The sequence below is a fragment of the Diadema antillarum genome, unplaced genomic scaffold (assembly GCF_040938485.1).
Source record: "Diadema antillarum isolate AM-2024a unplaced genomic scaffold, OU_Dant_1.0 seq00000604_RagTag, whole genome shotgun sequence".
NCBI classification, from domain to species: domain Eukaryota; kingdom Metazoa; phylum Echinodermata; class Echinoidea; order Diadematoida; family Diadematidae; genus Diadema; species Diadema antillarum.
Genome location: NW_027271532.1, coordinates 884921 through 899714, shown reverse-complemented (window position 1 = coordinate 899714; position 14794 = coordinate 884921). Strand labels below are relative to the sequence as shown.

Below are 14794 nucleotides of genomic sequence, written 5' to 3'. Positions count from 1 at the left end.
AAGATCTACATGCAAATTTTGCCAATATGAATATTTTCAGCAAAGACACACCATTTCAATAGCTGAAAAATACTGTTTTATTTTTCCAAATTGGACCAAAAATTGTTACATGTGTATCGGTTTGCTATGACCCTTCCTAAATACTATCCACTGCGAAACAAAGTTGTTTCTGGATATTTGTTTATTTGTTTTTTATTCTTGGGTAACATTTTTAGTGGAGTGCCCACATGGAGAAGATATGGTGCCGATTGCAAACACAAACACATCATAACATGCAGATGAACTCATCATGACCACACTATTCCTGTTGCAATGGGCAAATTTGAAAATAAATAGGGGAAGCTACAGGAGGCTTACTCTTATTCACAGGAATGACATTTGACTATATTCATTGTTTCCACTTAGTATAATGTTTTAATGATTAGTCTCTGTCCTGATTGGTGTACAATATGTTATCATGAGTGACACGACAGAACTTTGACTGTAGATTCTGGCTTTACATATTACAAATTGGACGAAGTTACTACACATGAAATAAGATATGGTGAAACTGTATTTGCTCCTGTATTGGGGAAATGTGATCTTCAAAATACACAGCTCTAGAAAACTTTTATGTTTAAAACGTTAGTGACACGACAACCATTTTTGAAAACTTTAAAGCCCTCATTTGTACTGAAAATAATTTCTGAGAATATGTAATGCTATTCAGGGGATAATACAATACTAAGGTATTATCTTATCAACAAGTACTCTTCAAATACAAATATTTTATCATGATTTGCAGTATGTGAATTTTGATGCAAAAATACACATTTTATGACATTAAATTACCCTAGTACTAAATTTGCTGTATCACAAGACATAATAAATTATTTTACATGATCTTTATGGAAAAATATGGTCTAAGATATCGAGTTTCAAAAAATATTGAAGCCTACTGATTTCTTCCAAGTTTTAATTTTCACCCTCATGTCAACTTTTGTTTGAAAATGGCCATTTCAGTCTTCTTTTTTTAACAGCATATTCAAATGTTCAAAAAGCAGTGTACTTAGCAGGCATTTTTACCAGTTTGATGGAATATATACTATGTGAAAAGACACTATGCCCCCATGGAAGCCCTCAAAGCTACCAACCACCCCCAAGTTTGCCATATTCTTATATAGTAGTCTGCAAAAATGCATCGAAAGTGAAGTGAACTTAGGATACTCGGGTGAGCGCGAGACACACCCCCTCCCCCCCCCCCCCCTTGTTTTTAAACTGCATTGTTCAATTTTCTAGATATAGTGTAATTGACAGGTACTTTACCAGTGTGATGGAATCTGCAAATGGACACAATGCCCCCATAAAAACCCTCAAAGCTGCCCCCACCCCCTCCCAAGTTTACAATGTTCTCAGGTTGCCAAGTGAATGCGTGGAAGGTGAACTAGTGATACTCGGGTGAGCACAAGACCCTCACATCTCTTGTTGCATTTTCTACTATCAGGTACTGTATTTATCATGGAGGCAATAATTTCTTCAGATGAATCAAAGACGAAATGACAATCATGAGGGAACAAAGACATATTAAAAGTGGTGACCTCTACATAGAGACGTCTTTCTCATTGTGTTGTATTTTTGCAGGTCAAATAGCGTGTGGGTCCTGGATCTGCGGGAAATGTCATGGAGAGAGGTGGAGACGAGGAGTCATGATAAACCATGTGAAAGATATGGCCATGAACAGGTGAGCAATGTAGTATTCTTCAGCAATTAGGTTAAGCCTAATCATGTTGGTTTTGTTTACTTGGCCAAAATGATTGTAACACAAGGAAGTAAGCAGCATGAAGACAGAGACTTACTGTCCTGAACCAGCAGATGTGTAAAGAAATTAAGGTGATAAATAAGAAAGACTAGCAAAACTGCTAACAAATTGTCACATGTGACATACCCTCATTCAACAGAGACAAGAAATCTGGCTTCTATTCCAGCATAAAACATGTAGAAGATCAGACATGTGGGTCATGGTAATCAACAACCTTCAAGGTAGACATGGTTCTTATGTGGAATGCGGGGGGGGGGGGGGGGGGGGGGGGGGGGGGGGGGGGGGAGGTACGGGAGGGGATCCCCCTCCATTGAAGACTTTGTAATGTTCAATACAAAACAGATGAATTTCAACTAAAATGCCACAAATGAGACTTTTTCACCGAGATATAATGAGCGTTGTGAGTGGCATATTTTCACAGAAACCATGCAAAAACTCCATACTTTGTATTAGCAGCAGTTCATAAATAGGAAGTGAAAGAGAGGTCAGTGGTGAAAATTCTGTTTTCTTGTAAGCAGCCTATCTTCTGGATATTGTGGAAACCGTAGTATGTGTAGCTACTTTCTTGTCCACCCAGCTACCAATGGATGGTTCACAAAAGTGAAAATGTCTCATGTAGTGGCAGAAAAAAAGTAAAAATCGCGTCGTCATTAGACTTCGCCACATGGGATGTCACATTTCACACTTGTAATACTGTATACACCAATATTTTCGCGTACAGATATTTTCGCGAATCGCGGTATCAGTGGCATTTTCGCGTGTTGTTAAATTCGCGATTGATACTAGTAACGTTAGTAGTAGGGTCTACTGCCAAGCCCGAGAAACATGTTCAAACACTTGCCAACGTACTCGGAACGTTTTTCCATTTGCGTTGTGACTTCCCAAACATGACAATAGAAAGACACAGTAGAAGATTTATAAAATGAACAATTACGGGAACTTGCAGTGAGACACTCACACACGGCATTCACAAGTACCTACCAAATGTTGCAACAAATATAGATGTAGATGACAAATTTTCAGAGCTGCGCTAGCGCTAGCAAAAGTTTTACATGCATCCCTTGGCCTCACCCAACCACATCGAGCCGGTGTTCGTTCGCGCAGGCAAACGTAGCACGTAACTGCGACCAGCAGCCCCGTACGCATAGCGTATAATGGGGCCGCGGACTGTAGCATTCAGGATCATGACAGGGGAATATCGCGGAGCAAATATCAACTTGAAATCGAAAATATTTTCAATTTGAAGACTTACTGGTAATAGTCCATGGGCCAAGACCAGATTTTTACGATATTGGTACCACTTAAAGGGACAAATTCTGCTTATGCATTTTGAAATGGTATGTATCTGTAGATGATATTTTGCTATGATAGCAATTCCAGAGAAGTAGCTTAGTCTCAGTATCAGCCGTTAACCCTCATAACCCCAAATACCTGTTTTAAGCTCCATAAACCATTGAGGGCACAATCCGCTCCCTCTATAATTTCAATATTTTTCTATTGATTGCTCTGAAATGTGGCACAAATGTAAAACAAGACATACCTTACAAAATGGCACCATCAAAACTTTTCTTGGAAACCACAAAGAGGGAGCAATACGTCAAAATACAAAGAAAATAAAGAGAATCCCATGAAATAATATTCAATTAACCAATTTCAAGACATATGTCGGGCAGTTAAGGCAAAAATGCAACTAGTTTTTGATGTTGATTTCTATGTAGACATATTAAGACACATTTGAACTTCATTTTGACCTTTTCAGAGCATTAATTTACAGGTCCAAATCTTAACAAAATGGTGTTTACCACAGAAAAAACAAGACAAAACATAAGAGGGCGCTGTAGCTATTTCAAAAATAATTGAATACTTCCTTTAAAATATATATATTTTAAAGTATGAATAATTTGAATACATTATAATGAGGAAGTTTCAACTCTGTAAGCGCAGGTTTAATACACAGGCTGTTCCGAAAATGATTTTTTTTTTCCCCTTTTTTGTTTACTCCAACAGTATATCAGCTTGAAAACAAAAACAATAATTGCAGCTGTCATGTAAAGAACACTCAAACAAAGTCTGCAGAAAATTTGTCAGTCACACATAAGATAATAGATAACAAGAAACTAAAACTGGGTCAAAATGTGAAACAGAACTTGCTTATGTTTAGGCTGTTGCCATGGTAACCAAAATACTTTAACACAAATTAAACATATCATCTTATACAACATATAATTTTATGCATAATAAGTTTTAGGAAACGACATCAAATTTGAAGGTGATCAGACAAGATATCAAGAAACTTATGGTGAAGAAAATTTAATTTTCATCATCAGCGGAGCACCTCCCTCTCCAAATTTTTTGCTATTTTGGGGATAATATTCAATTCCTCCACTTTCATATAATCAAATGCGAGGGCATCCCCCATTCCACACACGAGAGCGATTGTATTCTTAGAGTTGTTATTCAACAATGCGATCAACATTGTGTGAAATATTTAGGGGAAAAGAATTAAAAAACGGCATTCAAGGACAATATGAAAGGCAAAATTGTATCTGTCACCTTTAAAAAAAAAAAAAATCATGATTACTATAATATTCGTAATCAAATAACTCTGTACTTCTCCAACTAAGCAGAGCCACTATCATCACTAACATTTCGATATCAGTGACCTATATAAGGCACCTCAACAAACAACCCCAAGTACCAACTCGCCAATAGCGAGATATCTACGTCATATTCAGCAAAGCGCGCAACGAGAGATAGCAAGACATCCTTCTTAATGCTAATAATTCTGCCAAACGGGTGAGTTAATGTTACTAAAATATACGAAACACTTTATAGAGCAAATTTACTTCGACACGTAATGGAAAAGGATAAAGTGACATGATATAGGATAGATAGTGCCATGATAATCATACCAAAAGATATACGAAAAATGAACATTAATATCAATTAAAAAAAATAATGAGCAAACACTAAATAGGCACGCAGATGTATATTATGGGCGTTATAATCCAAACCAGAAGGTTTTGGGGCGGCTTTATTCTTCTGTTTTGTTTTTGTTAGGTCACCGCCATGTAACTCTAACAAGTCACTAAGCCTCGGTCTATAGCTGGGGAGTAGCAAATGTCTGCAAATGCAGATAGAGCTATGTCGACGGAGCAAATTAGTGTTTGTTGCAGAGTATTTGTCAGAATTTTCAGAGCAATTGCATTTTGGTGGAGTTTCATAAGTCTCGAACAAGGAAGTTACAAACGATCCCCTCTGACACAAGGTATAAAGAAAAAAATCCAAGTAGGCCCTAGATACCGAGGAACAAATAGAATTGCTTAATTGTACTATCTTCCGCTCTGTATAATCTTGTCATTTTGAACTGCCATCTTTGTTGTGATTACTCCAGAATTCCAACTTTCACTGTTCTTTCAAACAGGAAAATTCATTATCACTTATCTTATCATAATCATTCTGTTAGCCTTTATTAGGCTATATCTTAAATATTCATTGATAGTCACTTAGCCAGATGTAACCCTTGAATTGGCTGTAAAACTGTATGAAAACAATTGTTATTTTTTGTTCGGCATAAGATATGAAAAGATGCACAGTGGAATGTAGCAATTTATCGTAAAAATCAATTTCCATGGGTGTTTTTATGGAGAAAATGAATGGCAATAAATAGTAAGAAAATATCGTTGTGCAGTAACGTCTCCCATTCCATACACTTTTTCCTACATAAAGAGAGGTACCATGTAGAACAGCCTGTGGATATAGCCTCGACTGCCTTGAATGTAGACTATCACTCCACAGAGATATACCGCGTTCAAAACAGTGAGCTCCATAGAGACCGTGCTTTATTGTTTTGCGTATAGTCTCGATTCAGACGCACAGGCTTGATTATTAAAGCCCAAAATGCATTGATTAAAGACTACATTTTTCATGACTAAGCTACTCATTTGGAATTGCTATCATAGTTTGACACACTTATATATGGTCAGTTTTACAGTAAAGGGTGTAACTTTGATGTGGCAAGGGTCAAAAATTAAAGTTGTGTTTCCATTTTTATCTTTGCCTTTATTTTATATAGGAATGTCTATATTTTCAATATTTTGTCATTCCAGAGCTTAATTCTTAGGCTAAATATGAAAAATGAAGTGACTATTATGGAATTTTAGATAAATTTAGGTAAAAACAACAAGAATGTTTTGGTCACCCACAGCAACCAAATGAAGATAAATGGTGGAGGTAATGCAACTTTTCATTTGCTGTGAACATATATTTGAAATATCAAAACACTTTTCCCCCAACAGATATTCGCTCTTGCAATTATTTGGATGTGAACTTCAAATTCCAAGGTAAAAATGGTACCTGACAAACTATTTTTAAGTTAAAAGGATGTTCTAGAAGCAAGAGCCACTCTAAACATAGCCCTAAATTATCTCTTGGTAACAAACATTTATCAACCCAAATCCCAAAGAAATTGGATTATTTTTGACAAAGTTGAAATTTTCAGACTTGTGAGTTTCGGAGGCTTCAGTTAACAAACTAGTGTGTTTCGGAGGCTTCAAAACTGGTAACACAAAGTTCTAGTCCTGTATTCACTTAAAATAATAAAACTACAGTAAGCAACTATCACTACATGCTAGAATAAGAACAAGGCATCAATAAAATGTGAATAACAGTATACAGATGTACATTTTATGGCAGTGCATAATGTTTACCCTTCATACAAATTGTACTTATTATTATAAGGAAATTGGCTTCCACAAAAGTGAATAACAAACTGTGTAGGCCTACACTTTGAGCAATGCTCAGTTCGAATTTATGACATTACATGAGGCAATATGATTCTAAAGGAAACTGCAACAGTAGCAATAAAAGTACACTGATTAGGAACATCTTTTTTTAATTTTTTTTTTGCGGCTTAAAGTTAGCAGCAACGCATGTTTTGGAGGCTTCATCATGACTGTTAACATGCAAAAATGGTCCATTTTAAGGTGATATGAAGTACTTTAATGCAGCTGATTGTTTCCAAATAACTAACAATGTTGTAACATGTGAAATAGTATTTATTTGTATGCAGAAAAAAGACTTTCCAACATATATGTTAAGAGACAAAGAAAAATATTTTAAATCTTTATGCTCATATGTATACATACACTGTATTTGCATATCCATGACTTTGGCAATGCAGAACATGATTAGGCTACACACATGTACAGCTGTATGCATTTGTCGAACTTTTCATCATAATGCAGTAAGAATTACTTTCAATGAGTTAGAACTGTAGCTATATTATGTTTGCTTGCTTTATAAGTGCAGTTTGTGGGATGTATATTGACATAAACCACCCATCATAATTGTTTTATATACATGTGAAATCAATTTCAACTGTTGATGAGAAAGGGATAGAAAATAGACTATGTGATGGCATGACGGTTAGATTACAACATAGCATTGTAAAATATAGAAAGGGGAAAAAAGGCTTAAAATTTAAACATTCTTTTGCATATGACCATGCCTGATACCCCCTACTACATGTATAGCTATCAAATGCAGTGATCATGGTCATAGAACAGCAATCTTAAACACCGATCAGCCATTCCATGTAAGGGTCATCATCAAACTGTCATCATCAAAATGGAGTTGGAATAATCAATATATTGGTGATATTATCATGGAGTTCAATAGAAATTGAAATGGTCAAGATCCCATTCATCTTTTTGAATCGCCTGTTGAAAAGATAAATGTACATACCCTACCCATGACTGTGTACGAATTTGAATTAAAAAAAAAATGTTGACCAAATGTATAGTTCCCTATAATATATGATAGTTAGAATTTTACTTTCTTTTTATGTGGTATACAAGTCACCCCTGTTTCATATCATTTTATTTTTCTTTTCTTTTTTAATTCTTCAAAGGCTTCTTTTTTTATAGTTATTTTATAAAATTCCAGTTAGTGTGACTCCTGTGACAGCTAGGAGGCCTGTTTTTGAAGGTGCGCATTAAGAAATTGCTAACAGAGCTTTTACTGTTTCTAAAAATGACAACCTTTTTAGCAAAAAATTAAAAAGCAGCAAATGTGTTTAAGAATATCTAAGTTTTTTAGAAACCCACAAGTTTGTTTTAAATAGTATATAAACCCACAGACTACAGTTTTAACCCTTTGAATTTCAAAATAGTTAGGGGCTTGTAACTTTTTCCAGAAAAGCCAGGACTAAACAGATTATAAAGATTTCAATCATTTCAATATTGTTCTTCATGAACATAACTTCTCCAGTCACCCATCCTTGTAAACTACATGTATCCCATGGCAACAGGCTATTTATAAGTAGAGGTCTATATGTCATTTATAAACAATCCTATCCCAACCATTACTGTCCATTTACTGCACTGAGAACTACATCCGCAAACATGTCATAGAGTCTCACACATGTATGCGAAGAGATGTTTCGTAACACAAGTTACATTTTGTTTAATCAAAAATAGTCAAGTGGTCACTGCCAGCATAATAAAGTATGGAAAATAGGGTATAGTATCAAGATTGTGTTGCACCTTACATGCATCAGATCTGACATACAGATTGATATGAAAACCTGTCTGAATGAAGTAATCAAATGTCAAAATTCCAAAACAGTACCCTGTGATCCAAGTCACACCACAGAAATGATAATCTGCAAGATGTTAGCTATTTTCAAATCCAATCACAAATTTATTGATTAATTATTTTCCTCCAAATAAGTATTGGAAATGAAAGCCAAAGAACTTGTTAAGAAATGGAAAGCTGAAAAAGTCAAGATTTTAGTATGGCAAAAACAAATGCCATGTGAGTAACAATGGAATGGATTTGTCAATGGGTTATAAATGGACATGTAAAAGATTGTGTTTCGAAACTATTACACTCAGATGATAGTGAGTCGAAAGTGTAAAAATCCAAAAAGTATTTTCCACCATTTGCTCTGGATCATGCATAAAAGATACAACCTTAAATTCAAAAGTAATATATTTCTTAGTTAAGTGTATGCTTCCCTCTTGAATAACCATCTATTAAAGTCCTTGAATTTTCAGGACAGGAATAGTGTTCAGTTCTTTAAAAAAAAAAGTGTATTTAACACTAAATAATTAAGTAATTGTTGGGTCTTCATTATCAAAGTCTAACCAGTCAAAAGAGTGATACAAATATGGTCACAACACTTCAACTTCTCTCAAGAGTAAAAATGAGTTATCCAACTTAAGAACATTGATGTATCCACAACTACTTGCTTTGTTGCACTATACTGTTGCATGATGTGGGCATGCACGCAAGCTGGAAGTCACTTTCATTACTCACAATATCTAGCCTGTTTCATTGTTTCAAAAGGAAACCTACAAAATAAATGCTTTTCATACATTTAAACAACTATCTACACCTTGCTTGAGGAATCATTAAGTCTCATTCAGTCCAAACAGTTATTTGATAGACTTAGAATTACAAAATTGTAATCAAAACATTCCATTTACATGCTGTTAACATAAAATGAAGCCTCCGAAACATCTGGAAAATTAATTTGGTATGCCTTATGTTTTTATGAAAATCATGTATGTTATGTAGAAAGTGATGGGTAAATTGTGTCTTTTTTGGTTGATATACACTGTTTAAACATATTTGTGGGGCAACATCCTCATCTGCTAATATTTTATTGCTGAATGAAAAGGTGAGTTATGTGTGACACGTCTGCACTGTTTAAGAAAAATAGGTAAATCATATAGTAAATCTATATTGGTGAGTAAACAAAGCAGCCAGAAAACTGAATGTGATTAAATATCTTTAGATATGTCATAAGCGATCATTGGGTGGGTGAACAATAAATCTAATTTGATTTTGTCCAGAGAAAATCACAAAAATGCAGTGTTAACATCCTTTTGAAGCCTCCGAAACCACTTTTTCTCTATAAAGTGTATTAGCTCAAAAAATTATTGCAGTATCATAATGTTTTTATTATTTTTGTTGTCTGTCTAGATGTCTGTTGATGATTTCATGGCATAATTTGGGGCAGACACTCAAAGAATTTATCAGAAATGTCAAATTAGATGTTTTTGCTGTTTCGGAGGCTTCAATGCGTCTCGGAGGCTTCACGTGTTAACGGAAAATTTGTATTGTCTCCTATTTTCAGAGAGTTTGGCGGATCTTAACTATTTTTGGTCTACTAGGTTAGGGCCCCATATCCTACATTTTGACATATAGATTAGGTCGCTTCTCTTATCTATATTCATATTATTTGACTAAACACTTTGTTTCGGAGGCTTCAAAACTGCTAACGGAAATTTCACTTGATGGAATAAAATTATCACAAAATTTCAAATAGCCCTAGAATCAAGTAAACTTTGATGTAAGTCGAAAGTTTAGCTGTACCTTACTATTTTCAGCATAAAAGAAAGTAACCAAAACACATCCACTGATCATTACTGTCCATCAAAGTTTGTAAACAATTGTTAACGGAAAATGAAGCCTCCGAAACCTCAAATTTGAAGTCATAGTATTCTAAAATAAAGGGCCAGATACAAACCAAACTAATTTGGTCATTTCAATTGACCATACAACTATGCTTTTAACATAAAAAATTAGATCTCTGCAGTTGCTGTAGAAAATTATTAACATTTCAAAAATGTTATATAAATTTCAATGCAACGAAATAGTCATTTTTAGGGTACATATGTGACTGTCAAAACAAAACGCATCAATACCTGGACCTGATTATGCTACCCAAGGTGGCTACTCATAAGGTGACTCACATGGGAAAAAATCTTTGAGATCTGTAAATCTATGTGTTCAGGGTGGGCCAAAAGGCTAAAAATTGAAAGTTACACCCTTTACCGTAAAACTGACCATATGTCTAACAAACAAAATGGCACCACAAAGGTTTTGTCCCTTTTGGTGGTACCAATATCTGACCTGGCCCATGTACTATAAAGATGAAGTATTGAAAACAGGGTTCATGCAATGTTTGGTCCTGCCGATAGTCCCTTTCTGTTCGAATTGATGACTTAATGTGACTCGGTCCAGAGGAACCTGGGAGAGCTACACTGAATTGACGGCCAGCGCATACTCACACAGAAATCTGTAAATTTGTGCGCATGTGATGTGTGCACATGCGCTGGCTGTCAATTTAGCGTGGCTCTCAAGCTCTCCCAGGTTCCTCTCGACCGAGTCACATTAAGTCATCAATTCGAACAGAAAGGGACTATTGGCAGAACCAAACGTTGCACAAACCCTGTTGTCAATACTTTAACTTTACTGGTAAGTCTTCAAATTGGAGAAATTTTTTGATATCAAGTTGATATTTGTCCGCGATTCTACTCTGTCGTGATCCTAAATGCTACAGTCCGCAGCCCCATACCGTCCGTACTAGTAGGAGTGTGTGTACGTACTGGCCGGTGTAACAGCCGTGTTGGTCTGGCCAGTGTTGGATGCATTTTGTCATCGATTTGTTCATAAGGTATGACGGGGTAATATTTTCACGTGTTTTTAATTTCGCGATCAGCCCGAAGCTCGCGAAATTTGCGAAAATAAAACCCTCGCGAAAATAACCGCGTATACAGTATGCATGTCCAAGTGATCAGAGTCTCCATGCCATTGTTCGGGGATCCAGGCAGGAGAATCTCCAGGTTTATAACTCCTTTCATAAACTAAATTATGCCAATGATATGCGCATCACCAACTTTGTCACATGCTGATTCTTAAGCCTTCAACTCAAGTATCTTTTGAAAACGTAAGGTGTTAGAAACAAAGATCATTTGGGGCATCTGTTCCCCATATGTCGTGGATTTGTCCTGATGTGAGCGCAATCAAACTACACTCAACTGGAGCATGCAAAGTCGCTCTCAAACTACTGTGACTGTGACTTGCAGGCGGCCCTGTACCCTCCCCCCCCCCCCCCATTTGTATTAGGCTTAATCAACAGTGAACTTCTCAATCGGATCTGAAATAAAATCAAAACATCATGAGGAGGCAATTCTGAAAAGATACAAGATTACTTTTGATTTTGCCACGTTCTTTGATATTGAATTGTCAAGGAGTAATCTCTACCTGTATTGACATCCAATTGTGTGAGGATCAAGAATTCATTTTGTCAACTATACTTTAAAAGTAAAGGAATGTGCACATCGAAAGCAAATAGAAGCGTGATTATTATGATATCCCCAAATTCCACTGTATCTAAGGGGAATTTACTCCAAATATACATTCAACAATGATGACACATGGATCTACCCAAACTTTAAAGTAACTTTTTAACAGATTGTCCAATTTTCCTCAAATTTCACCAATGTGCATGACTCTTCTTTCTGCATTTACAGAATCCAAATATATATTAGAGTAATTCTTATATTATAAGCAGAGCAACTCAATGTGAAGTTAGCTAATTCATCTTATATCAATGCTGGCAACAATAATATGTTAACGTTATCTAGAGAAACTCTTGAAAAACCATTCTGTCTTTGGTGCAGGTTGTGATCGATGATCGCCATGTAATGATCATCGGTGGCTGTACCTCCTCTCAAGAGGTAAGTCATGCTCAAGTAAGTATACGTCACATAGAAATGCTGAGATAATTTCATTTACCAATGTAATAGCAAAAAGTGAATGTATTGGCATAAAACATGTCTATTTGGAGGAAGGACTCCCACAGACAGATACACTGTTTTGTTTGTGGGACTGTCATTCCCAAATGTCACAGCAGTTCACTTTCCTAAACCCTATTTCTGTCACATATAAGGTGAAGCCAGACTTCTCAGACATTTTGCAGTGCACAGACACAAGATTGTTGATGGCCATTTCTGAATGTTGCTTTTGACATTAATGTGTCATGTTATACATCATTTGAAAGCTTATAGTCTCAACTTCCATTTAACGTAATAATCTGAGTGAGGACGCCCTTAAATTTTTAGTAGGAAGCCATCTTATGTCACATAATTATCTTTGCAGACGTACTTCTACATGTTTCCACCCCATTTTTTCACACAAAGCTTCCTCTTGTATCATGAAAAAGTCTCACAAATGTTGTTGAGAATTTATTCAGCTTTCAGATGACATGATATTTTTCAGCAATAGCATTAGTACTTTTCATTTTATGAACAAAAGTTTGTTTCAATTCCAACCTAGATTTCACACATTTTGTGCAATTTCTGATTTAATGAGTGACATGTTGGCCTGAAAGTAGATAAGGCATGTGTGTATCTAGTCAAGCTGAAAAAAAAAATAAATTGAATTGTGCTTTTTACTTTAAATTCAGATTTTTCATGCCCTAAGTGTAGCAAAAAAAAAAAGCTGCTGAAAACTGCTTATGCAGTAGTTGCGAGCTAATGGAGTAAAATGGAGTCAAAAGGGGCCTGAGCTTTCGATCCTAGCAGAAATTTCGTCAGAGGCAAAATGACAAATAGGCAGGGAAAGCAATCACCCTCCTGCTTTGATCCCCCTTCCTTTACCTGATGGGCTCCTTGCCCATGACCTCCTATGGTGTACCCTCCCCTATTGTTTTCTTTGTTCTGTGTCCATAGCCCTCCCATGACACTGTTCTTGTTGTGTGTAGTCCTTACATATGATTGCTTTCCCTGCCTGTTTGTCATTTTGCCTCCGACGAAGACTCTGCTAGGAATGAAAGTTCGGGCCCCTTTTGACTCCATATTCATGTCCTATAATACAATGTATTGCCATAATGTTATGATAATCTAAGGGTAAAAATTGTTATTGAAAATATTCAGTCTTCAGAGTATCCATTTCAGTTGAGTATGCTACATTGTAGTCTACAACTTTTTGCACTATCCTCATTGAAACAAATTGAACTATTGTACTGTAGTCATTTTCTTCATGATCAACCTGCATTGAACTGAAGTTTCATATAGTGACGGTTTCTTTTGTAATAATGATTAACAGTCAAACATACCCCAACTTCGAGACTGTGTAGCTTCCAGGCGACAGGCAGGAGGCTACTGCGACCCTATTGCTCCTTACACCTGCCCCACTGGCCCTGGCTAACTAGAGACCCATTGCACTGCTATTATAGTCCAGGCTAGAAGGCACCCAACCTTGTTTTTTTATATATACAATGTTTTTTGATGGTTTCTTGTCAGTTCGAGGGTGCTGATTCCAAATCCGATTGATGCCACTTGCGTAACCTTGAGCATTTTCGGCAAAATGCAAAAATCCAAAATGACCGCCAGATATGCTAATTCGGCCGTGATAAACACAATAATGTGCATTATATTATGACCAACTATTCCACCAAACTTTGTACATTATTGTTCCTAGAGTTACTCCATCTGTATTTGCAAGCGAATTTTCATTTCATATAGGTTCATTTAGCATTAAAGCTCATTTTTGTATTCAAAATGGCCGCCATTCCTATGCTTATGTACTATATGAATGGCAAAACATATGCATGGAATATAGAACAAATTTACTGTATTTCCAGTCCCGTACCTACGCTATCATAAAGTGTTGTATGTGCAATATGTTGGGTGTCACTTACAATATATAGGGGAATTACTACATTATGAGCATTTAATATTCATAAACCTTACAATGTTGAACACAATTTCTTATATATTTCATTTTGTCTCAACAAAAGTCTCAACAATATAAGTTCACTAACGTCTCGCAAGGAATGAATATACCATCATAGTCTACATGCCGGTTGAATATAAACATGAAATACTAACACAATATATCAAGGAGCCTAGATACATCGTATTTATCAAATAATGTTGAAAATGGAGGGGAAGCTAGAAAACAAAGCTTGTAATATGCATTCCCCTAAAACCATATTAACAAAGTACAGAAAAATCCTATACAGTAAGTGCAGAGATACATGGTTGCAGACAAAAACACATCGGACATTAATGGCACAACTAAAAGCCCTTTACATTGTAGATTTTTTTTTTTCCAGCAAGGAGTTGGGGGGGGGGGGGGGGAGGGAGCAGTCCTGAGGCGAGTTCAAAATGGATCATTATAACCTCCATCACTTTGATA

At 36.0% G+C, this 14794-nt stretch overlaps 1 protein-coding gene across 2 annotated transcripts in view; it reads left to right on the top strand.

The window, feature by feature from the left end:
- Positions 1 to 14794, top strand: part of LOC139735868 (uncharacterized) — a 113770-nt gene that overhangs the window by 60743 nt on the left and 38233 nt on the right. Inside the window, exons 4-5 of one of the 2 annotated variants that reach the window (XM_071646616.1) lie at positions 1621 to 1720; positions 12274 to 12330. In XM_071646616.1, the coding sequence (XP_071502717.1) occupies positions 1621 to 1720; positions 12274 to 12330 (157 nt within the window). Of the gene's footprint in view, positions 1 to 1620; positions 1721 to 12273; positions 12346 to 14794 lie in introns of both variants that reach the window. The other variant, XM_071646615.1, reaches the window with a different exon arrangement.